At 39.1% G+C, this 25,711-nt stretch overlaps 2 protein-coding genes across 2 annotated transcripts in view; one reads left to right on the forward strand and one right to left on the reverse strand.

Moving 5' to 3' along the window:
- LOC131900909 (zinc finger protein 431-like) overlaps positions 1 to 25,711 on the forward strand; it is an 84,820-nt gene that overhangs the window by 27,233 nt on the left and 31,876 nt on the right. The window contains exon 5 of the mRNA XM_059252229.1: positions 8,007 to 8,020. Coding sequence (XP_059108212.1) covers positions 8,007 to 8,020 — 14 coding nt within the window. The remainder of the gene's footprint in view (positions 1 to 8,006; positions 8,021 to 25,711) is intronic.
- Positions 3,549 to 6,865, reverse strand: LOC131900882 (zinc finger protein 844-like). The gene is given in 4 exon segments (XM_059252208.1): positions 3,549 to 3,812; positions 3,882 to 4,504; positions 5,922 to 6,041; positions 6,802 to 6,865. Coding segments are annotated over 4 exon segments (1,071 nt in total).

Raw genomic sequence — 25,711 nt, forward strand, 5'->3', positions numbered from 1 at the left:
ACCAGAAGAGGGTGCCAGATCTCATTAGGTGGTTGTGAGCCACCATGTGGGTGCTGGGAATTGAACTCAGGACTTCTAGAAGAGCAGTCAGTGCTCTTAACCACTGAGCCATCTCTCCAGCCCCCATATCTTGGCTTTTTGACACTACCTCTAAGATCAGGGCTCATTTCTTTTACTGACTCTGATTCTAGGGATCAGGAGCATTATTTTGGTACTAGATTCAGAGTCAGGACCTAGTTCTTTGGTTCATTTCTCTGGCTCAGGTCCCAAACATAAGATATTTTTCTTTTCCTGGTCCTGGGCCATAGTGCAAAAATTCTACTGTCCTACTCTGTGATTGGTTGGTTTCAAAAGTCAGTTCACCAGGGGCAGATATGTCTTCGATTTGAACCAAACAGTGTTTCTTTCACTGGCCATATCTGAGCCATCTTTTCATAGTTCTGGGCTCCAGGATCAGGGTTTGTTTCTTTAGCCAAACCCATTCCCCTACAGTTATGACAAAACAAAAATCAATGGTAGTACATCATCTACCCTTAGATTTGTACTCAAGAGACTGACACACAAGGATCATGAATTCTAATGTATCCCTGGCTAATTACTGACATTCAAGCCAGGCTAGATAACAAACATTTCAAGCACATTTGTGAATATTAAATATTAAAAATACAACCATGAATATTAAATAATAAAAAATGAATAAAAATCCATCACCCTTTCACAGACACCCTTACTTGAAAGTGTGAACACATACTTCCTGAGAGTTAAATAAAAATGAACCACATAGATGATAGCCATCACATTCTATACAAGGCAGCAGATAAATACCTCTGAATAAGTGAAAGTGCAAAAGAAGATGAACAAATGCCACAGAAGGAATATAAGGACCACAAAATAAACTTTACTAATTGAATTTGCCACACATATCCCACACTTCAATATCTTTCTCACATGTTGCAAAATAGAAGCCACACCTCTGAATAAGTGAAAGTGCAAAAGAAGATGAAAAAACACCACAGAAGGAATATAAGGACCACAAAATATACTTTACTAATTAAATTTGCCACACATATCCCACACTTCAATATCTTTCTCACATGTTGCAAAATAGAAGCCACAATGGGATCTTCACATCAGTCTTTGGTGAATCTGGTTAATATTTACTTCAAATCTACAATGAAAAAGACTTAAAACAAGGTTTTTTCCTTGAAATTGAAAACAATTGTGATGTCTAAAGTCTTAACCAAATTGTTTACATAAATGGGGTTTTCTTTCATATGAGTACCTATTTCCTGACATCAAGATGATATAAAAAGCTTTAAAATATTGACAGGAATAGAAACATGGCCAAGACTTTAACACAAGTTCATTCCCTCTACCAATATCTGGTTTTGGATGACTTCCAGTAATTCTTGCAACAAGAAGCTCCAACGGTCTAACCTTCTTGGGAACCAAAATTCACATACATCTACCCAGAGGAAGACACTCACATATAGCATAATTAAAATAAAAACAAATATTTAAACTAATTTTCAATCATGAATGTTTTTCTATTATAATTCTGGTAACATGGGTTTTGAAGCATCTAAATGATTGCAGAAATTTTCTCCATAATGACTTGGTCCATTTAACAGAAAACAAGCATGCAGTCTTGAAGCTGGAGTAATCTATCATTTTCAGTCTGTGACATCATTTGAGAAGATTTAGAAAATGGTACCCTGCTGGAAGAATTCAGTCATGAGGGTTGGCCTCAGCGTTTACATCTGCACACCATTTCTTTTTTTTTTTTTTTTAAATTTTGCAATACAATTCAGTTCTATATATCAGCCATGGATTCCCTTGTTCTCCCCCCTCTCACCCCCCTCACCTTCCCCTCAGCCCATCCCCCATTCCCACCTCCTCCGTGGTAAAGCCTCCCCCACGGACTGAGATCAACCTGGTAGACTCAGTCCAGGTAGGTCCAGTCCCCTCCTCCCAGGCTGAGCCAAGCAATCCTGCAAAGGTCCCAGGTTTCAAACAGCCGACTCATGCAATGAGCACAGGACCTGGTACCACTGCCTGGATGCCTTGCATACCATTTCTAATTTACACTTTCTGCTTCATACTGCAGGACAATAGTGTGAATTCTTAGCTGCCTGCTTTAGCTGCCATGTCTGATACTTGTTTCCATGCCCCTTTTATGGGGTAATTGTACTGCTCTGGAACCAAGGGCCAAATTAAAACCTTTTCTAAGTTCACTTAGATATGATCTACTATCAAAGCAACAGAAAAGCAATGATACACATCTATGAAAATTTACACCAGAATTCATTATTTCATGTATTTGAAGAGAAGTATAAATCTAAAAGGGTTACATTATCATTTAAATTTATAGGTCTTTTGTTCATATTTTTTTTAAAGCTGATGATCGAACTGAGGGACTTGTGCCTGCTAGGCAAGCGCTCTACAACTGAGCTGAATCCACTATCACTCTTTTGTCCATATTATATGACAGGTGTAAACAAAATTAAAAGAGATATTAGGGCCGGGCGGTGGTGGCACATGCCTTTAATCCCAGCACTCGGGAGGCAGAGCCAGGCAGATCTCTGTGAGTTCGAGGCCAGCCTGGGCTACCAAGTGAGTCCCAGGAAAGGTGCAAAGCTACACAGAGAAACCCTGTCTCGAAAAACAAAACAAAAAAACAAAAAAAAAAAAACAAAAAAAGAGATATTATAATGCTTGAACATATTATTGACACATTTTAATTTTTTTCCAAAATAATTAATCTTGTGTAATTGAATGTATGTTGGATGAAGATCATGCCAATTCATATATATTCAGATTTCCTTTGGTATGAGTTCTTTTCTGATCCTCAAAGTCTAATGTTATATTCAAAGGCTTTAAGAGACCAATTACACACTAAAAGTTTTACAGTTACAGGGTTGCTCTGTGTTGTGACTAGGCATTACCACATTGATTATATTCATAGGATTTCTCTCCAATATGTGTTCTTTAATACACTTGAAGATGACTGGGCTGTACAAAGGCATTACCACACTGTTTATATTCACATCATTTCCCTCAGTTATAAATTATTTCATGCAATTGAAGGGCACTATGACGAACAAAGGCTTTCCCACACTGATTACATTCATAGAGTTTCTCTCCAGTATGTATTCTTTCATGCCTTTGAAGAACACTGTTTTGAGCAAAGGCTTCACCACACTGATGACATTCATAGGGTTTCTCTCCAGTATATATTCTTTCATGCCTTTGAAGAACACTGTTTTTAGCAAAGGCTTTACCACACTGATGACATTCATAGGGTTTCTCTCCAGTATGTATTCTTTCATGCCTTTGAAGAACACTGTTTTGAGCAAAGGCTTTACCACACTGATGACATTCATAGGGCATCTCTCCTGTATGTGTTCTTCTATGTACTTGAAGATTATGGGGCTGAGCAAAAGGCTCTATCACATTGATTAAATTCATAGAGTTTCTCTCCGGTAGGTGTTCTTTTATGCCTTTGAAGATCACTATAACATGCAAAAGCTTTACCACATTGTTTTCATTCATAGGGCTTTTCTCCCATAGTTTTCTTTCATGCAATTGAAGAGCATTGTGACAAGCATAGGCTTTACCACACTGATTACATTAATAGGGTTTCTCTCCAGTATGTGTTCTTTTATGTACTTGAAGATGACTGGACTGTGCAAAGGTTTTACCACATTGTTTACATTCGTAGGGTTTCTCTCCAGTATGTGTTCTTTCATGCCTTTGAAGAGTATTGTTTTGAGCAAAGGTTTTACCACACTGATTACATTCATACGGTTTCTCTCCAGTATGTGTTCTTTCATGCAATCGAAGAACACTATGACAAGCAAAAGCCTTCCCACACTGATGACATTCATAGGGTTTCTCTCCAGTATGTGTTCTTTTATGTACTTGAAGATTGTGGGGCTGTGTAAAGGCTTTACCACATTGATTACATTCATAGGGTTTCTCTCCAGTATGTGTTCTTTTATGTACTTGAAGATGACTGGACTGTACAAAAGCTTTACCACATTGTTTACATTCATAGGGTTTTTCTCCCGTATGTGTTCTTTCATGCAATTGAAGAGCACTGTGTCGTGCAAAGGCTTTACCACACTGATGACATTCATAGTGTTTCTCTCCAGTATGTGTTCTTTTATGTACTTTAAGATGGCTGGGCTCTGTAAAGGTTTTATCACATTGATTACATTCATAGGGTTTCTCTCCCGGATGTGTTATTCTATGCAATTGAAGAACTTTCCAGTGAGCAAAGTCTTTTGCACCTTGATTATATTCATAAGGTTTTTTAACAGTATGTGTAGTTTCATGCCTTTGAAGATGACTGTGTTGTGTAAATGTTTTACCACGTTGATTATATTCATAGGATTTCTCTCCAGTATGTGTTTTTTCATGCCTTTGTGGAAGACTACATGCAAAGGTTTTATCACTCTCAGTATATTCATGTGGTTTCTCTCTAGTATGACTTCTTTCATGCCTGCAAGAATAATTGAAAATTCAAAAGCTTTACCACATTCATTACATTGTTGAGTCTTTATATCTGCATGAATTAATTTTACAATTGTTCTAAATATATAGAGAACTGATATCTTAATGTTTTAGCATGTTGTTTACACTCACATTGTTCCCCTGCATTAAGGATGGCTTTGCATATTTGAACATGCCTGTCATGGTAAGAGCCTTTATTACCTGGCTCATATTTATGGCATCATTTTTCTCACAAATATGTGAGGTTTTTCACATATTTGAAGAGAACTGGGAGAATTTGGACATTCACTTATTCCATTGATAAATTTTCCTATACTGTGAGTCATGCTACATGTTCAAAGTTAACCAGGACAAACAGAAGCATGTACACAGACAGTCCTAGTACCCATAGGCCTTTTCTGTGGTGTATTTGTTGATCTATTCTGAATGAACTGGAAAACCAATTGTTTGTAAACTTGAATCACATTCAACAAGTTTACTCAACATGGGACTACTACATATATTCTATGTTCTGAAATTGAGAGATGGACATTGTTTCTTCCCATACCCTTATGTTCATAGAACTGGTATTCAGAGTGACATATGATATAACTATTAAAGAAAGAATAAAAACAAGAATATTTACATTTCATTTACAGTTGGACTTTCTGTTCTTCATCAATATATGGTATAGGGAATAATGTTTCTCTACAACAACTCCCCCCTCCCCTTAACTCTTGACTCTATCTACCCATCTAACTAAAATTAGAAAGGCAAAACACCTATATGAGTAAATATTCTATCGACTATTTGCTTATTACAAGGTTGTGTATATATTCTTATCACATATTCAATGAGTATGTCTTTTGTAATATGAAAACTATGAAACTAAATGGATTGTCAGTTGTACAGCATAGCTTTGATGAAGCCATTACTGAAACGGTGATTTCTGCTAAGGCATTGTTTTTTTTCTTCCTTCTTAAAAGAATGACTTGCAAACATAATTCACTTACCTACCATTGAGGTACATGTGTTTATGAGCATTTAATTGTCATTGATGCACTTTAAACTGTGATTATTTACACTGCTTTATTTCACTAAGGCTTCCAGATAAATTATATATATCTACAGGCCCATCTCTATCAGCTTTTACATGAAAATTACCTTTCATGTTTTTGAGAACTTTGACAATGTTCTTCAACTTCAAGATCATCCCAATTGTAGCCTAAAATATAGGACAAGAAAAATGTATGAAATATTACAGTAAGCTGAAAAATTTACATTATTATCTGCAGTGATCCTTAGAACCAAATCTGATTTATTCATTTCATTCTTCCTCATTCTCAATCAGAATTGGAGAAGAGCATCAATAACCAAGAAACAGTTGTCCCGTTATTTAAAATGTGAAGGAAAATTTATAGTATTACCTATAGCTGTGAGGTTCATATAGGTCTCCTCCATCACATCTTTGTAGAGATTCTTCTGTGAAGGATCCATCAATGCCCACTCTTCCTGAGTGATGTTGATATGCACATCATTATAGGTCACTGTATTCTAAAATATGCCATACATAAATATGTCATCCATATGAATAAAACAAAAGGCATGATACATCATTGTATATGTGTGCTTCTTTGACAAATAGCCACATAATTCTGGTGACTGCTACACATATTCTATAACTCAGACATTACAGTGAAATCATCAAGTTATTTCACAAAGAAACTGAATAGGAGATTTACATCTATTATTTCTGAATGCTTTGAATTGAAAATCACCTTGCAAGAAAAATGCCGATTAACAGAAATAGAGTGACAAGCAAATATTTTAACAGTACTGAGCACACAGAGAAATTGTATGAACAATTACTAACTACAAAGAACATTTGTAAGTTGGGTGTAATGGCTCATGTATTTAATTCCAGAACTTAGAAGGTAGAGGCAGGTATATGTGCTTCAGAGTTGAAAGTTAGCCAGTCTATGTAATCAGTTATAGGACAGGAAGAAATAAATATTAAGAACCCATCTGCTCTGTAAAATTCCATCAAACAAACAAAAATTTAAGATGAACTCAGAGATTGTTTTACTGAAATTCCTACAAAGAGTTAAGCATTCACTCTAGTTCTGTATTTATTTTTCAGAAATCTGAATTTCTCCAATTTAAACTATACTTTAATAAACCTTACTAAAAGAAACCATGTATTTAAACAGTTACAATTTTAAAGATGATAACATTAGAAATATCAATGTTGGTCATAAATAATCAACACAGGGAAGAAGAGATGGCTCAAAAGTTAAGAGCTCTTACTGGTCTTGTATATAGAGGGCCTCAATGGCCAGTACTTATATGGGGAAACCACACAACTGTTCATTATTCCAAGCTTGTGGGTTCTAAGACTCTTTTTGGACTACTATGAGGACCAGGCATACATGTGGTACATATCCATTTATACAGAAAAAAAATCATATTAATTAATAAACATCAAAACAAACACAAGAAGCAAGAAGAATACCACACACTTTGTAATCTAATGACTCAGAAGGCCCAGACTCCTATCTGGGAGTTTTTCATTCAGTTGATTAGCTCCTGATGCAGGTCACTATATGCTCAGGGTCATCCATTAAAAAAATGCATTTAGTAATTTCAATGATGCTCATAGTCTGCAACAGCCCCTACACTGTTCAAATATCCAAAATCTCTTTTGACACTCAAGACCAATTCTTGACTGTGTCATTTTATAAGATCAAAGAATATGTTAAATCTTTTCAACATACAAATGCTACAGAAAACCCAATTCTCATTCCAAAGAGGAATTGAGACAAAAGTGAAGGAAGACAAAGGGAAGACTGAAACCCAGCATGACAACAATCAAATCTAGTAGTTCGATGGCAGACACATGGGGCTTCATTTTCAAAGGGCTTAGATTTCTCTGTCCCCACAACTTCCCATTCATCTCTCTCTTTGGTTATTTCTACTCCATATATGCAGCAAGTTCTCCATGAATGATATCTCACAGCTTAATTATCTCAACATCTTATGGTCTCAAAATACAACCCAGATGATAGAGATCTGTAGCAGGAATCTTAGAAGTTCCTATTAATAAAATCAAACCTGAGCCAGGTATTGGGGTGAACTGGAAGGTCAGAGAACCAGAACAAGCCACAGCCACCTCCTCACTGGATCTTCAACTAGTCTTGTTTCCTCAGACTGGAGGCTTCTGAGTCCTCATCCAGAATGGGTCTCAGCTGAACTGTGCTGCTCAAAACATAAAAGCTTAACCAGCCAAATGCTTCTAGTTTCTGGTCCTCACACCTTATAAGCCTTTCTGCTTTCTACCACCACTCCCTGGGATCAAAGGCTCACTTTCTGGGATTAAAGGTGTGTGTCACCATGCCTGGCTGTTTCCAATGTGGAATTGAACTTACAGAGATCCAGAGGGATTTCTGTCTCTGGAATGCTAGGATTAAAGGTGTGAGTGCCACCATTTTCTAGCCTTCTGTCTCTGACCCCAGATAAGTTTATTAGGGTGCACAATATTTTGGGGAACACAATACCACCACAGAGGTTCTTAAGAAGAAAATGAATAAATCTCTTAAATAAATTTATGAAAGCACAAACAAATAAACTATTGGAGTAAACAAATAAACAACTTAAATAAAGCCAAAATAAAACAAAAAAAATAGTTGAAGGAGACAAATAAAACTGTTTAAGACCTCAAATGGAAATAGAAACAATAAAGAAATCAGAAACTGAGAATATTCCACAAATGAAAAATTTAGGACTAAAAACAGGAAGTACAGAGGCAAGTTTCACAAATAAAATAGAGAGATGGAAGAAAGAATCTCAGGCAGTAGAGACAAAATAGAAGAAATGGACATATCAGTCAAACAAAATGCTTAATATAAAAATTTCTTGACACAAAATAACCAGGTAATCTGGGACATCATGTTTCAGAGACTATGTGGATCCAGCTCCTCAACAGGCCCATCCCAAGATCCAGGAAGAATCTATAACCAATCAGTAATTTATTCTTTGATGACAGGAAATGAATCTACATAAACAAATTTTTTTATTCCATACATTTTATTTTTCTGAGTCAATTTTTTGCTTCTATTCTGCTCTCTTACCTCGCATCCTTCTTCCCAGATTTATATCTGCATTTGTCTTCTGTCACCTCTAAGTCCTATCTTAATTCTCTTACCTTAGTTCTGCCCCATGTAGGTTCTCATCCATCTAGTTCTTTTCCTCATTAGTTCCTCTCCCATCTCCTTCCTTCTCATCTTGTTCTTCCTTATCTGGCATCCTCCATCTTGGTCCTCTAGTACTCTCTTCTAGCCCTTCTATCTTGTTCTTTCCCATTTTAGTACATTCCTCTCCAGTTCTTAACAATCTAGTTCTTCTAGTCCCTCTTTTCTCTTCTCTGCCCATCCAACTCTGAAAATAAAGTTCCTTTTTATTCCCTTAACCCTTATTTCTCCAAGATATCTCTGCTCCTGTGGTTTCTGGCAAGTGTGCTCAGACATTAGGCAACTTGGCTAGGCAAATTCCATCATGGCTAGATGTACCTTAAGTAGGAATCTTTTAGTTCTGAGTTAATTGTTAAGGGTGAATCTAAAACTAAGGATAAGACTTTAGAAATGAGAAAGGTAAACTTAATCAGAGCATGTACCAGATCTCCTCAAACAGGTATTCTAGATGCTTAAGTCTGTTTCTAGAGAGTACAGAGCTATCTCTGATAAGACACCTTTGTGTCTTATCAGAGATAGCTGGTCCTGGCTGCTAAAGATAATAATGACAGAAGGGCCTGAAATTAGGGATCCTGGCTAAGTTTGTGCACAGAAAGTTATCTAAATATTCCTTTAGTAGAAGGGAAAATGTGCCCAATGAATGATGGAAAAGCTACAAGAGCACATGAGAAATTCATAGCAGGAAACAGCTAATAATAAAATGACAACCGGGCGGTGGTGGCGCACGCCTTTTATCCCAGCACTCGGGAGGCAGAGCCAGGCGGATCTCTGGAAGTTCGAGGCCAGCCTGGTCTCCAAAGCAAGTTCCAGGAAAGGCGCAAAGCTACACAGAGAAACCTTGTCTCAAAAACCCCCCCCCCCCAAAAAAATAAAAAAAAATAAAATGACAATATTAACAAGACTCTTTGAGTCTCAACTTGATCTCTGGAAGGCTTTTGGCTTTTTCCAGGTATTAGTTTGTCATAATCAGCTGAAATCCTACTTCATATATTCTATGGCTTTCAGTAATTATGCAAAGATCAAACCTATGAATGACAAAAACAAAGGAAAGGGATAAAACCCAGCTCCAATGTCCACTAAATATTTTTAATAAAATAGTCTGATTTTTTTTTAATTTAATGGAGGTGTTGATGAAGGTACAAAGAAGCATCCAAAACACCAAATAGATTGGGCCAGAAAAGAAAGTCTCCTTGTCACATAATAACCAAATCACTAATCTTACAGAAAAAAGAAAAATATTAAAAGCTACAAAGTGTAAAATCAAGTAACCTACAAAGTCAGACGTATGAGAATTACAGCTCACTTCTTTTTTTTTTTTTTTTTTTTTGAGACAGGGTTTCTCTGTGTAGCTTTGCGCCTTTTCCTGGAACTCACTTGGTAGCCCAGGCTGGCCTCAAACTCACAGAGATCCGCCTGGCTCTGCCTCCCAAGTGCTGGGATTAAAGGTGTGCGCCACCAACACCCGGCTACAGCTCACTTCTTAACGGCAATTCTACAAGACATAAGTGCTTGGACACATGCAATGCAGTCTCTAATTAACCACAGATGCCATCCCAGATTACTATATCCAGAAAATTTTCAATCACCATAAATAGAGAACATAAGATATTTCATAATAAAGTGAAATTTAAACAATATCTAGGTACAAGTCCAACCTTACAGGAGGTTTTCAGAAGAAAATATCTAACCCAAGGAAGCTAACTGCACACACTAAAAGACAGCAAATAAGTAATATCACATCAGCAAAACCAAAAAAAGGGAAACACACAACATTAACCCAAACACAAAACAACATACTCTGATACACATACCATCATCACCATGAACAACAACAACAAATTAAAAGATATAAATAATAATTGTTCCTGATATTTCTCAGTATCAAATGTCTCAGTTCCCCAATGAAGACACAGATTAACAGTACAAATTCTAAAATATTACATCCTTCCACTGCATAAATGAAACACTTCAACATCAAGGATAGAGATTACCAAAATGTGAAAGCTGGAAAAAAAAAAACGTATTTAAAGCAATTGAAACTAAACAGCAGGCTTGTGTAGCTATTTTATTATCTGCCAAAATAGACTTCAAACAAAAATTAATCAAAAGTGATGTGGATGAATACTCCTTAGTCATCAAAGGTAAACTCCACTAATCTGACATTTCAACTATTAATATCTATGCCCCAAACACAAGGCCACCCACATTTGTAAAAGAAATACTTCCACAGATTACATGACACATTAACTCTCACACAGTGTTTGATAGTGGTAGACTAAAATACCACACTCTCACCAATGGACAGGTCATCCAGACAATAACCAAATGGAGAAATATTTGAGCTTATGGATTTTATAAACCACATGAATCTTACATACTACAGAACATTCCACCCAAAGAAAAAGAATACACCTTCTTCTTGGCACCACATGGAATTTTCTCCATAGTTGATGACACATTTGGACATAATTCAAGTCTCAACAGATTAAAATAAAAATAGCTCCTTGCATTCTATCAGACCACCATGGATTATAGCTGGATTAAAAAAAATAACCAGAAATCTTAAAAAACTGATGAAAACTGAACAACATTCTTCTGAAGAAAATGGGTCAAGACAGAAATAAAGGAGGAATTTAAAGTGTTTATAGAATTCAATGAAAATAATTTCACAAGCTACCCAAAGTCAGAGGACACAATGAAAGTGATAATATGAGGAAACTGTATAGAACTGAGTTTCTCCATTAAAAAAAAGAAAAAGACTTCACTACCAGCAACTTAACAGCACACATGAAAGTACAAGAACAAAAAGAATAAGTATACCCAAGAGGAGTAGACATGAAGAAAGTATCAAATGAGGGTTAAAATTAACCAAATAGAAAGAAAGAAAAAATACAAGGATTTAATGAAACACGGAATTAGTTCTTTGAGGAAATCAATAAGACAGACACTTATCCAAACTACCAAAGAGAAAATTAGTCCTAATTAATAAAATCAAAAATGAAAGGGGGCCCTTAACAATAGACAATGGGGAAAGCCATGGACTAGTTCAAGGGCTGCAAATGATCAGAACAGGTGACACTCCTTGAAGAACTCTTTCAGCTCCACAGATATTTGAGATAGGCAAGACAAGAGCTCGGATGATGCACAGGTCCTGTGAGCTTATGAAGCCCCACCTTGTTGCCTCTCTGGGCCAAGCCTGTGGGTCACCTACTAAACACCTCCTCTCCCTGAGGATGGAAATTCCTCCAGTCCTCTCCTCACAAGCACAGCAATCTCCAGATGTACCCCCAGACAAGTCCCTTTCAGACACACCCACAGAACATGCTCTAAGACATTCCCCATCTCTGGAATGTCCTTCCAGACATTATTTTTATCCTGATGTAGAGGACCTGGGACTCCTATCTGACTTCAGTTTTGAAGAAAGAGGCAGAAGCCATGTGGTGATGGTGCTCACCTTTAATCCCAGCACTCAGGAGGCTGAGGCAAGTGGATCTCTATGAGTTCAAAGCCTGTCTGGTCTAGAGAGTGAGATCCAGGAAAGACACAAAGCTACACAGAAATCCTGTCTCGGAAAAAAAAAAAAGGCACAATGTAGAGTGTGTGGTAGCTAAACTGGAGAGCTGCTCTAAGATCAAGGCCAGTGGAGACAGAATGACAGCCCATCCACTGCATCCATAGGCTGTGGAAGAGGAGAACTGGACCTCTAGAACAGGAATAATACAGGAGCTAAGAACCCAAAGCCAAATCTGGCAAGGTAGATCAACCCTGAGTCCTGCAAGATCTCAGGTGAAGGAGAAAACATGGCCAATACACAAACTAACTTAGAAGGTTTGGGTGGATCTAATGAGACCCTCTCTCTAGACCAAATACTACAGGAAACTAATGACTGTTAAGGGGAAAATTGTTTTTTCCCAAGGATGATTCTCCTAGTTGGTTATCCAAAAACATTGGTCTGCCATGAAATCATATAAAGAGAAGAAATACCAAATGGACTCAGTAGTTCATATTTATTTATGTGCATAGACATATAAATATATATATGCAATAATAATAGCAAAAGATAAAGAACTAATTTAAGACTGAGTAAATGAGGGCATGTAGCAGTTTTTTTTTTTTGAGCAACCAATCAGTTCCCAAATTATGGCTGAGAGACTTCTTATTAGTTATGAATGCTTCCTGTCACATGGATTATGGCACAAAATGTGGACTCTGTCCTTTATACCCACCCAACACCATGCACACCTGAGAAATCTCTGCAGATCAGCTATTCCCTTTGTTCCCTAGAACCAAACTTCACCATATCACACCATTGTGGCTGGTGGTAGCAGAAAGTTAGAAGCATTGCAATCATGTATTGCTGAAAGATGATCCACATCACCATCTTCAAAACCAGTTTCTAAATTATTTGTAAAATTTATAAGACAAACAAGAAACTGTAGTGCAATGTTCAGAACTTTTAGAAACTAGTTTTCCAATATGTCTTCCTACTACACACCAAAGTCTTGCCTGTGTGTGCAAATATACAATGATATTTCAAACATATTCTTTTTCAGAGTCTCCCCATACCCAGGAAATCCATACACAGGGAGGCTCAGAGGACAAGGACTACTGCTCACTCAGATCACTACATGGATGAACAGAACCACAGTCTGGCTCATGGTCCATCCAAGTCCCAGCAGAAATGACAGCTCAGCAGACCTGCTCTGAACATGCTACTCTCACCATGGAATGGCTTGTGGACTTCCTTACAGCTCCTTATAGCAGAAGCAGAGGAGAATCCTGGGAAGAACGAAGAAGCTACCTTATGCTGATGCTCCTGATTGCTAACCCTCCTTGGAGTCCCTCATCTGCTAGGACAACTCAGCTAGGCCACAGGACATTAACAGTTTCCCTACCAGATGAGAAAAGATCAAAGGACTCAGAGAGAAAAATCCTTCCAGGTAGTTCCTTCCACACTATGGTTGGACAGGACACTAACCAGGCAGGGGATTTGGTAGTTTAGTAAATTCCTCCAATCTCCCAGAGCATTTCCTGTTCCTCTTTCCAGGCAAGAGACCATATGTGTGCACATTCCATTACATATTCAATGTCCAGTGCAGACAAACTTTCACTTCATAGCTAGGAAGTCCTGCAACCAAACACAGGTCACATTCAAACAGTAACTTGTTAAACAAAAAGAGGCAATGGATTAGAACACAATGAAGGGTCTATGGGAGGGGTTGGAGGCGCAGAAGAGATAGTGATAATAATGTAAATATTATCCCAAATAATTCTGTTAAAAAGTTGAAACAGACTTTATGGTCATGTGCTCCAGTGACTAGGGATTTGTATTAGAGCACAACAAGTACTGCTCACACCATTTCTCTTGGTGTATAAATCTTATACCTGGAAAACACAGGCATGTCAGGCAGGGACACACCATTTTTATCCAGTTCTACTACTTAGGTTCAACTGCTGTAACTACTGTAATTTGATTTCACAAACATTAAGTTCTTTATCCATATTCTTGATTGCCTGGTCTGTGGATCAAAGAAATGGCAAGTCAGAACATTTATTGCTCCTGTAACATTGCTTACCTCACTACTCACTGCTAAGGTCAACTAATATCACAGCAGGAAAGTTTTCACACTCTTTCTTCCTCATCCCTCTTTCTGCTATTACTATACCTGATTCACAGCTGGTCGGTGAACTCAATTTTTACACAATCCCACTACATTTGTAAATTCACAATAAAATCTAGAAAAGTTGGAGGATACTCATTCACTGGTTTATTTTTCCTTCCCACTGATCAATCAAGGCCCAACCTGGTAGGAGTTGCAGGACTATCTTTCCAGCACTGAGAGACAGAGACAGGATTAGGTGATCAAGGCAATCTCAATTATATAATGTGAGACAAGCCTGAGCTACAGGACCTGAACCAATGGTTCACAACCTTCCTAATGTTGTGACTCTTTAATACAGTTTCTCATGATGTGGTGACACACAAACTATAAAATTCACTGCTTCTTCATAACTATATTTTTGTTCCTGTTAATGAATTATAATATACATATCTGCATTTCCTGACAGTCTTTGGTCAGTCCTGTGATAGGGTCATTTGATCCCCCAAAGGGAGCCATGATCTCCAAAGTTAAGAAGCACTGCTATATGGTGACATAAATAAATTCATAAACAAACAGCAGTTTAAAAAATTGAATAAAACTCTTAAACTGGGAAACATAGAAAAATTAAAAAAAACTATTAGTAATGCATTAAAAGAAAATGAACATTAAAAAATAATACCAATAATTAGAGTTTTAAAATGATAAAAACCAATTGAAAGCATATGTAGCTATACAAACTTTATTTATTTATTTATTTATTTATTTATTTTGGTTTTTCGAGACAGGGTTTCTCTGTGTAGCTTTGCACCTTTCCTGGAACTCACTTGGTAGCCCAGGCTGGCCTCGAACTCACAGAGATCCACCTGGCTCTGCCTCCCGAGTGCTGGGATTAAAGGCATGCGCCACCACCGCCCGGCGCTATACAAACTTTAAATGGAGTAGGCACCTCCATGGTAGAGTGAATATCATTAATATGAGACTGTATGATTTTGTCCCATGTAAAATGTTAGCCAGTGACTGCTGTAATCTAACAGAAAATGGCCAATATCTCAATCCTCTTAGCTGACTTAACTGTGTCAACCAGGATTGAACATACCTGCATAGGAGAGTTTGCTAATTGGAAACTGAATACTTAGTAGTTCAAGCTATCCTCCATAAACTGTACACCAGCCAATAGTGTCTGACTTCATTCACATGGAAGGAATTAATACATGCAGAGAAATTACAGAGAAAGTCACTTACCACACCCCATCAGTCCTTCTTTGTATTGGAGACCCTGAAGCTTACTGCACTCAACTTCAGTCTGTGATCAAGCTGTTGTCTAGTCTAATGCCCCCTCTGTGTACACAGTGTCCCACTCCCCTGTCTGCAGGCCCCACCCCTGTCTGCAGGCCAATTCCACTCTTCTTCCTCTTCTGGTCTGAAGGAAGAAGCCATTTTCCACACACATTTCCTTTCCCTGTTGTGCAATGGAAAATTCATTATGTGACTTAAACTGGTAATTTTAGAACTCAGATTGTACAGACATGTAAACCAAACATGGGGTGATGAGTCAGGAGATAATAAAGACAATGCTCTGTGGGGCTACAGACCGGGTTCAATTCCACATCAAACAATGTAGGAGACCTTGACTTAAAACTGCTTTTCAAAAAGACTGGAAATGCGTTAGTTCTAGAATTAATATACCTCCATGGCATACCAGGACTAAATGTTGGTTTTGACCCTGTAATGCTCTCTTAAGCAGCATGTTAGAGGACAATTATTTAATGGAAGGATGGGATTTTCTACCTGTTGTAAACCAGGATTGTCTCCCATGTTATGGAATGTAGCTGGTTATTCTTGGGGAACAAAATTTACATCTTATCACACTAAGGTCTAACCAGCATGGTTAGCATACTACTTATCTTTAGGGTATTTGTGATGCAGCCCTCTGTTACCTAAATTCTACTTTGTGACTTAATGTATCCTAAGAACTGTAAAGACAATGTACCATAATTCGATTACCATCAATTCTACTCTTCTATATCACAGTTTAGCATGGGAGTGCAACTTTACACAGGAAATACTGTTTAGAAGCTCCTAAAATTAATTCCAGTTGGATTCTAAATCTTCATGATAAATGTTCAAAGTGTAGAATTTCTGGAAGATAAGGGAAAAACCAGGCCTCTTTGACTTTGGAAATCTGTGTTCCGTAGAAACAATACATGTATGGTGCCAGCATTTCACATTATGTCAACAAGGACATTTCAAAGAAGAGTCCTGCTCCCAATGCTCTTCACAGATACAGCCAGCAGAGTGAGTTTATTCAGAGGCAGCCAGCGAGCCTCAAGAATTGCAAAGACTATACAGAACCATGCAGGAAAACAAATATCTACACTGGAGCATGCAGGATGAGTGGGACCATGCTGGACAATGCATGATGAGGAAAGAATAAGCTGAACTCTACATCTGAACACTTGCTCCCACCCAGCAAGAAAAAGACCCAACACACTGACTCCCATAACTCAATGAGCACTCCTTTGAGTCCGGGCATGGAAGCCCCTCACTCACCATATTGTGGTTTTCCATCTTGGCCATGCTTTCTGCTCAGCTCCCTGCAGCAACACTCGAGCTGCACAGCAAACAAAACTAATGGAGACAGATTCTCTTTAAAGCCAATACTGAGGCTGGTAGCTGGAAGGACCCTGCAAAACTTCTGACTGGCAGGTAGCCTGGAGAGCCTAATTGTCTAGTGGGGCCTGACTGACTAGAGCATCCCCCACATGGTTACATTATGCTTAAAGACAACTTCACAAAGATTCCTGATCCTGCCTTCCACCCTAGACCCAGACCTTTTCAGAACCAGCAGAAATTTGCATTTCAATAGCACTTGCCCCTGGCTCCAATAGCCAACTTGTGATCTTCCTGCTTTCCATAGGCACTTCCTCTTCATTATCCTGAACACAATGGGGCTAGCTAGCTTGTGCAGCCCACTATTCTGTGTGGGGTGGAGTGAATCCCTGTCATTCATATGGAAGGGTACCCAGAATATTTATAACTAAAGTGAGATTTTAGCCCACAAAAGATGTTTGTTAGTTGGCTTGGGCCCAAGCAGGTCTTGAAGGCACAAGAAGGCTACATGAAGAATTTGCCCAAATTCCTATAGTCTCTACTCCTGTTAAAATGCCTTATTCTGTCAAGCATGCACCTACAGGCTCATGGGGTATTCCTTGTGTTTGGGTGACAGAGTAAGAGAAGACCTGGGTCAGTTGATTATCCTGTACATTACGCAGGTACCACCCAGAAGTAGACAGTAACAGCCTTTCATCCCCATTTTTGGAAAGCCTAAAAGATATTGGTGAAGGGTGTAGGGGGCCCAAAAGAGCTTGACTACATAGCTGCCATGAAAGGATTAGGGAACCAGGTACTGCTGCCATGACAGGCTTACTGGTAGACAACAACTGGATCCATAAATTGACACCATTCAAGGATCCACCCAAAGACGGCCAGCAACTAATGGAAAATACCTGACATTCCAAACATTACATAAGAATAGGTCAGTATTGCCAGATGTCTGTGTGAGGGTATCTGACCCCCTAGACCTGGAGCTACTGACAGTTGTGATCTACCATGAGGGTGCTAAGAATTAAATCCAGATATTCTAGAAGAGTAGTCAGTGTTCTTTAACCACTGAGTCATCTTCCCAGCACTATCATTCAGTCCATTAACTACAATTCTAATGATGGCTTTAGAACTTGAGTTTACTTTTTCCTTCCTTGGTGATTGGAACATTGATGTTTGTGTTTCCCTTTTAATCATCAATTTATTTAATATTTGAATTTAATAGATAAAAGAATGAGTGCATACTAGATTGAATAAATAAGTAGCATTCCACTAAGTAACAAGTATCTATCAACTTGATCCAAACAAATAATCTAATCTTGCCATGTATCTAAGAGCTATTACTATTTCATAAATTTTTCATCAGAAATAATATCCAATCTGATGTTTCACTGTTCACGTGTTCTTTAGCTTTACAATATTAAAGGCATTTTCTGAAAATTTATATGACCTGGTATGGAAGTATTTGCTAAGAGTATTTCAGATGTGTAGAATACAAACTGAAAATTAGAACTTAAAAGAATAGAAACTTAATTGACTTGGAACCCCTGTGTATTAGTCAGAGTTCTCCAGAGTAACAGAACGTATGGAATGAATCTTTCTGTCTCTCTGTCTCTGTATCTCTTTCTCCCTACCTGCTTATCAATCCATGTATCATTCTATCAATATTTCTGTGTGCATATATATGTATACATATATATGTACATACATACACACATAGATATTCATATGGGAATTAATTGGAATGCCTTACAAGCTCAGCTCAAAAATTGCAAGGTATAAATGGAAAGTTGATAAATCTAGTAGTTGCTCAATCCCATGAGTCTGGGTATCCCAGTATTTTGTTTTTTTTGTTTTTGTTTTTGTTTTTTGCTGGACTCCTAAGGAAGTCGTTTTCAATGCCAGTTAAAGAATGGATGTGCTGTCAAGGCGAGGTAAAACAGACAAATAATTAATACATATCTTTCATTTTTCTTGTACTTCCAGCAGAAGGTGTGATCTGCCCGGTCCCGTGGGCCAGGTTATTTGATGAGACCCGAGGAGGCACCTCCTGAAAGATCAATGGGGGCGAGAGAGAAAGGAGACCAGGCGCGTAAAGGAAGACAGAGTCAGTCTGAGTTGCGTCGAGGTCTCTGTTTATTGACAGTTCCCCCTCTTTTCTCAAAAATGGATCAAGTCCATGTGATCGGGGTGGCTAAGGTCCGAGAGACTCCCTGTCTTAGGCTACACAGGGGGCTTCCCACGCTCGGCAGCATGCCGTGTTGAGCCGGTCTCGGGTGACCTCTGTATGCTGTTGTCTCCGGCGTGGGCCCTGTACTATTCCCGTCATTGAGTACCCTCTAGCAGGACCGTGGGGACGTTAGGGCCTTAGGACACTGAATCTGAGTCCTTGATGGGGCTCCTGGCCGGCCTCCTCGGAATCTACTCTGTGATAATGAATCGAGACGTGTTGTGGTAAGGCCGAATCAATCTGATTTTTGATAAACCGAGTCAACCGCTGAAAGGCCCAGGGACCAAAGGTCAAACCACCCATGCTGATTTTCAAACTCCCTTTTTCTTTGAGCCAGCCTTTCCCTTAATTTTTCCATTGATTCCCTGACAATACCAGTATGGTCGGCATAAAAGCAGCATTCTTCCTTCAAGGCTGCACATAATCCCCCCTCCTTTAAAAATAGTAAATCCAGACCTCTTTTGTTTTGTAACACAACCTCAGAGAGCGAGATTAAAGATTTCTCCAGAGCAGAAATGGGTCTTTCTATGGCCTCTAGGTCAGTGGTCATAGCCATTTGTAACTGCATAAGGTGGTTGATCTGCACGAGAGCAGTAGTTCCTGTACCAATTCCTGCAGTGATGCCCCAATACCTAACAAGAGGGCAATAGTCATAGACACAGGTTCTCGAGTGTATCTGCCTCTCTGCTCAAAGAATTCCATATCGGAGACTAATTGGACCAGAGCATAAGAGTTTTCCCATTATCAATCGCAAAGCGAGCTTCCCCTTATTTAGTTTTTGCCATCTGCAAGTGTGTCATGGGTTCAGAGGTGGATATTGGAATTCTAGCATCCTCAGTTTAGTGGTACCCAGACATGAATCATCATTTAGTTAAGACATCAGTGATATAAGAGCCAACAGTAATTAGCAGAAGCACAAGGCCAAAAGCCTTGTGATGGCTGACAGAGTTCCTTATCCTCAAGCAACTTGGAACTTTATCTCAGGTTCCCTATGACAAGAAATTCCCTTTTGAGCTAACATTCTGGAGTGGGGGGGAAACAGGGGCGATGTTTTCTCTCTTCTGTAATTACTTCCTGCTGACATTGGGACGTTGTCGTCAAGGCCCTGGAAAGCCAGAATGTTAGTCAAAGACAAGAGGGAACGTTTTATTAACCAGCTGAAGAGATGGTATACATATCGGCTGAATTGGTCCATATCAGCTTTCAGCAAGTTCAGGGCTCATAGTCATTTGCAGTAGGTTGTCACCAGCAAATGATGCTTGGATGTATCTGTCAGCCAAGTGGAAACCTGTTGAGATAGATATAAACTAGGAACAGGAGTTAAAACTTATGAACTTATTTGGAACTTTTAGACCCATAGTCTTAGTAATTGTAGTATTATCAATTTGCCCTGAAATCCATAGTGTCTTTTTTGTCTAGAGAACCAAATATAGATTGGACTGAAATTTCCTTGGCCCAATGAAAAGCATCTATAAGTCTATATTTAGAACCTGTTTATCTTTTTTAAAGAGACTTATTAACTTTAATTAATTAATCCATTGATCAATCAATTATTAAGCTGAGAAAGCTATAGCTAGTCCAGTCATCAATGTCATCAAAGATCTGAGAAGGATAAACTTTACCTGAGTGCAGACTTTTAAATCTATTTAAAAAAACAACATAGACTATTCATTACCCAGACTGTCATCATCCCAGGCTCCTATAGTCTTCATAGTGTTGGCAGGACAGGTGTCAGGACAGCATTGTCCACAATTCAGGTGGCATCTTCTTGTCGTTGTTTCATATCTTCTTTGGAGACCTTGGGAGTCATTGCTAGGAGCTGGGGAGCTCGGAGTCTCTGTTTATTATAGTAATCTTTTTATCAAATAATGTAAATACCATATTCATCAGATCCTTGACAGGTTTGAGGACCATTATCCATTAAATGTATCAAACAAATCTAGGCCTAATCTTGAAAATATCTCTAAGTTTGGTAACAATAACCAGGCCAATTTGTTCTCCTATAAATATATTAGTCAAATATACCTCTCAGTTTTTTATTTACATAGAACAGTTTATGTTTTAAACTAGTATCTGAATAGCCAGATGACTAGTATTAACTTGTATTTCTTAACACAAAGGACATGCAAACTCAGACATTCAAAACCAAACATACATGTGGCCACATTTTTCATTTATACCTGTAGAGTAGACAGACATTTTTACAACTATGACCCTTTGGAGTCTCAATGTAACAGCAGAATAGCAAGACAAAGAAATCTGAAACATGTTTTTTTTTATATATATATATCTCAAGTCATTTTTCATAAAAACATTATATTTTATCTTAACCAACAATAATTTGAAACCAATTCTCTTAAATGATGGCAAGTATTTGTAACCCACTGAACTCAAATGACCAAAACCCATGTAAATTTTTATTTTTCCTGTGGAAACAAAAGCATAATTTTCCCAGTATCTTGAACTGGTAATTTAACATTTCTTTTTAAGCAATATCAGGACAGAGAAGGGTTAACAAGAGAAGCTGCTGGCTGGCAGAAGAGACCTTGAAGTTATCACAGTAAAGGAAGGGAGGGTCAGATTCTCTCTTTAGTGTTCACACAGTTTTTGTCAGTTGCAGGCAGTCCCCATTGCCCTGTCCAGAGCTCCTGTCTTTGCCCGCCTGTACCGAGAGCACGCACCCCACCCTCCTGAGAGCAGCCAGCTGGCTGCAGTCCTGATAGCAAGAGAGTTAGGGAGGGAGGGAGGTGGCCTTTGCTATGCCTCTCTCTCTTCCTCTTCCTCTAGGAAAATAAGGGAGGTTAGCAGACAGAAACAAATAACATTTACACAGACAATCCAAGTACCGGTACATCAGCACTGAGACAGCGACCTCATTCACAGCCAGCAAGCCCCTCCTGCAGTATGCAAGCCCCACCTGGCAGGAGCTACCTGTTTATCTCAGTTCCATCGGGGAGTGGGGGTGGGGAACCCAGTTCCCTCTATTGTGGCTCACACATCCTTCCAGTGGGCTAGGCAAAGGTCTAGTAGAGAAGAAGGGAACTGTCCCATAGCGTCCGTCACAGTCAAATCAACAATGAGAGCAATTAATACATTACACACAAGACCAAAGGCACACGAAAAAACTTTGCCCCAACAAGACAACCAACAAAGCTCCAAGAACAATGACAGCCTGACGTGCTCTGGGGGGGGGGGTAACCCTTCAGGCTCAATCACATCAAAAACAATCCAGACTCCAGGATCTCTGTCCTTGATCAAACAGACATCAGGGGCTTCCACATCCTTGTCAGTCAGACATGCACCTTTTTGTTTTGTTTTGTTTTGTTCATACACTTTATTATTCTGTGACAGTTCTCTCTCTACATAGCTTCTATTCTGCTCTCATGTCTAGCTCCTTTCTTGACTGATTTCTCTATATTTATCTACCTCTAGGTTCTATCTTAATTCCTTCATATAGTTCTGACCCTTCTAGGTTCTCATCTATCTAGTTCTTTCCCCTATCAGCTCCTCTCCCATCTCCTTCTCTCTCATCTGGCTCTTTCTCATCTTGTTCTTCCCATCTGGCTCTTCCTCATCTTCCATCTCATTCCTCTAGTCTTCTCTTTTAGCCCTTCGATCTAGTTCTTCCCCATCTCAGTTTGTTCCTCTCAAGTTCTTACCCATCTAGTTCTTCCATTCTCTTTTTTCTTTTTCTTTCTGTGCCCTGGAAGTCCCGGTATATAAAAGGGAGGGTCCAAGCTAAACTGTGTAAAGCTATTACTTAACATCCACCTCTCCTAGGCGGTGTCTCCTTGTGGAATTTACCTGGGCGCCACTTGCCCGGTCCTGCGGGCCAGGTTATTTGATGAGACCCGAGGAGGCACCTCCTGAAAGATCAATGGGGGCGAGAGAGAAAGGAGACCAGGCACGTAAAGGAAGACAGAGTCAGTCTGAGTTGCGTCGAGGTCTCGTTTATTGACTGGGTGTTGAGGCTTATAAACAGGGCTTCAGGCAGGGAGGGGGAACAGGGGAAGCACGGAGAGAAGAATGGAAAATTCCTAAGAGAGGGTGAGGTCACTTTGGTCCCAGGCCCCTGCAGCTGGCTGATTAGCAGGTACTCCAGGATGTTGTACAGCCCAAGGTTAGGCCAGGAACTTCCTGCCTTTGTAAGGCTTGATAAAGGACACCGCTGTGCTGTCCGGAATTGGTCCCCAACAGTGATCCAGATTAAATGTGTGTCTTCCAGCCTCAAATTCTGCACTAAAGGTGTGTGTCATCTAGCCTCAGGATCTGGGTCAAATGCACTGTTGTCTTCTGGCCTCAAGGTCCAGATCACAGTTGTGCCCTGTATTTCTGAATCATAGTTCATTGCAGATATAGTCAATTGAGTTGACAACCAAGAATAGTGATCATATTCCACAACTTATCAACTTGACACAATCATATCTCCTTATGTCATGATTAGTTTCCAAATAAAAAACAATAACCAGGTCATAATTATGCCTAAAAATAACACAACTATTCCACATAAAATCAGAAATGCATTATATATTTAGCATAGTAGCAATGACCCTTGTGGACAACTCTCTAGTATCTCAAACTTACATCTGATAACTGTGAAGGCAATACAGACTCCATCTTAGGAAAAGGCAACCACCTTAGACTACCTACTGTACTCAGTTACAGGAAGGATCTCAGGAATGTGCCATGACAATTTGAACAGATAAAGGGCAATTTGCTTCTCTAGACATTCTGTCTGAGATTTATGTCCCTTGAAGCTATCTAGAAAATCCTACTGAGTAGCCCAGATAATCCTGCTCAGCAAGTTGTGGTTTCCCACCAAAAAGTCCAACCCAATGGTTTCAAATGTGGTTTCATGCTCAAAATCTAGACCAGTAGTTTCAAAAAAATACCTTGCCCCATATTCTTTCTCCCAAATCCCAAGTTGCCAAAGCATGTAATTCCCAGATTTTGTTTTTTCCTTAGGAAACCTCTCTATCTCTGGGCTTGATGATGCTGCCACATTTCCCTTCAGCAGGAGAGTGGAATCATCAGATTCAAACCTGATAATACAAGGACCCTTATGTGTTTTCATTAGAAACTGGCTCCTTGGTGGTCTTTGTTGTTTGTCTGTTTGTTTATTTGGTTGGTTGGTTGGTTGTTTCATTGGTTCTTTTGTGGTTTTTTGAGACAGGGTTTCTCTCTGTATAGTTTTTGTGCCTGTCCTGCATCTCACTCTGTAGAGCGTCAAACTCACTGAGATTCACTTGTCTCTGCTTCCCAAGTGCTAGGATCAAAGGCATGCACTACCACTGCCTGGCCATGATATTCTCTTAAATGATGTTGCAAAGTATTATAAGTATACTGAAAGAACATACAATTTTCTGTACAAAGGCATTATTAACAAAATACAACACAAGCACTCATTTCAGTTATAATCCTAATTTCTGCAGCTGGTCACATGAATGTAGATGGTGTTTAGAACTATCTTCCTCTAGTACCCATTCTGTATTTCTTCCACCCTCTGCAAGCACTTTGGCACATCTGGTTCATTTCCTGGAAGAGTGACCCATATCTTCATTCCTGATGGATCTGTGCCCTTTGTCATCCTTTCTGGATTAGATTGTTGTAGTTCCCTAATGCCTTTAATCACAGGGCACAGTAGCACCAAGAGATGCCCCAAAGGATCTCCTGCACTCCAGACATAATCCTTCTTTCCCTCATTGTAGAGAGACAGTCCAATTTCTCTATGGTAATCTCGATATATCACCCATCCTGATGATGTTATTCCTTCTTCAGTCTGTTTTTTAAGGGCATTTGAAAATCAAAATAATCAGGGGTCAGTCTGAGTTTCCAGCTCAATGAAAAGTTTGTTGGGCCTCCTTACAGGAGCTAAACAGCCTCCGAACAAAAACTTCTAGGGCAGCAAAACTTAGTGTTGCAGAACCAGACAGCAAAACTGTCCTAGTCAGTCACTAGGGGCAATAGTGAGTTGAACTATCCCCTTTACCAGCCCTTGATTACTGGACACATAGATCCTGGCTATAGGAGAAAATGTACCATATATTGGATACTGATTCAGAGCATACATTGCCTCCTAGAGAAACTTGCCCCACCCTCAAGATGCTGCCATCTAATTGGTGCTGGAACAGTATCTTCAACAGACCAAATTCCACTCCATCTTTCTATCTGGTCAGTTTCTTCAGGATGCAGGAGAATAAGGTAAAAACAGTGGATTCCATGAGTATGGGCCCACTGTAGTGCTTCTCTGGGAGTGTAGTGAGTTCCTTGGTCTGAAACATGACTCTGGAATAACATGTCGGTGGGTAAGACATTCTGTAAATCCATTGATGGTATTTTGTGAAGCATTACATGTAGGAAAGGCAGTTCCATAATCAGAATAAGTTTCTACTCCAGCAAAGACAAAGAGTTGTCCTTTCTACAGAAGTGGTCCAATGTACTCAATCTGCCACAAGGTTGCTGACTGGTCACCCCAGGGAATGGTGCCATATCTGGGGCTTAGTATTGATTTTTGATGTACTGTTGTTGGATGATCT

This window comes from Peromyscus eremicus, unplaced genomic scaffold (assembly GCF_949786415.1).
Source record: "Peromyscus eremicus unplaced genomic scaffold, PerEre_H2_v1 PerEre#2#chrX_unloc_1, whole genome shotgun sequence".
Taxonomy (NCBI): domain Eukaryota; kingdom Metazoa; phylum Chordata; class Mammalia; order Rodentia; family Cricetidae; genus Peromyscus; species Peromyscus eremicus.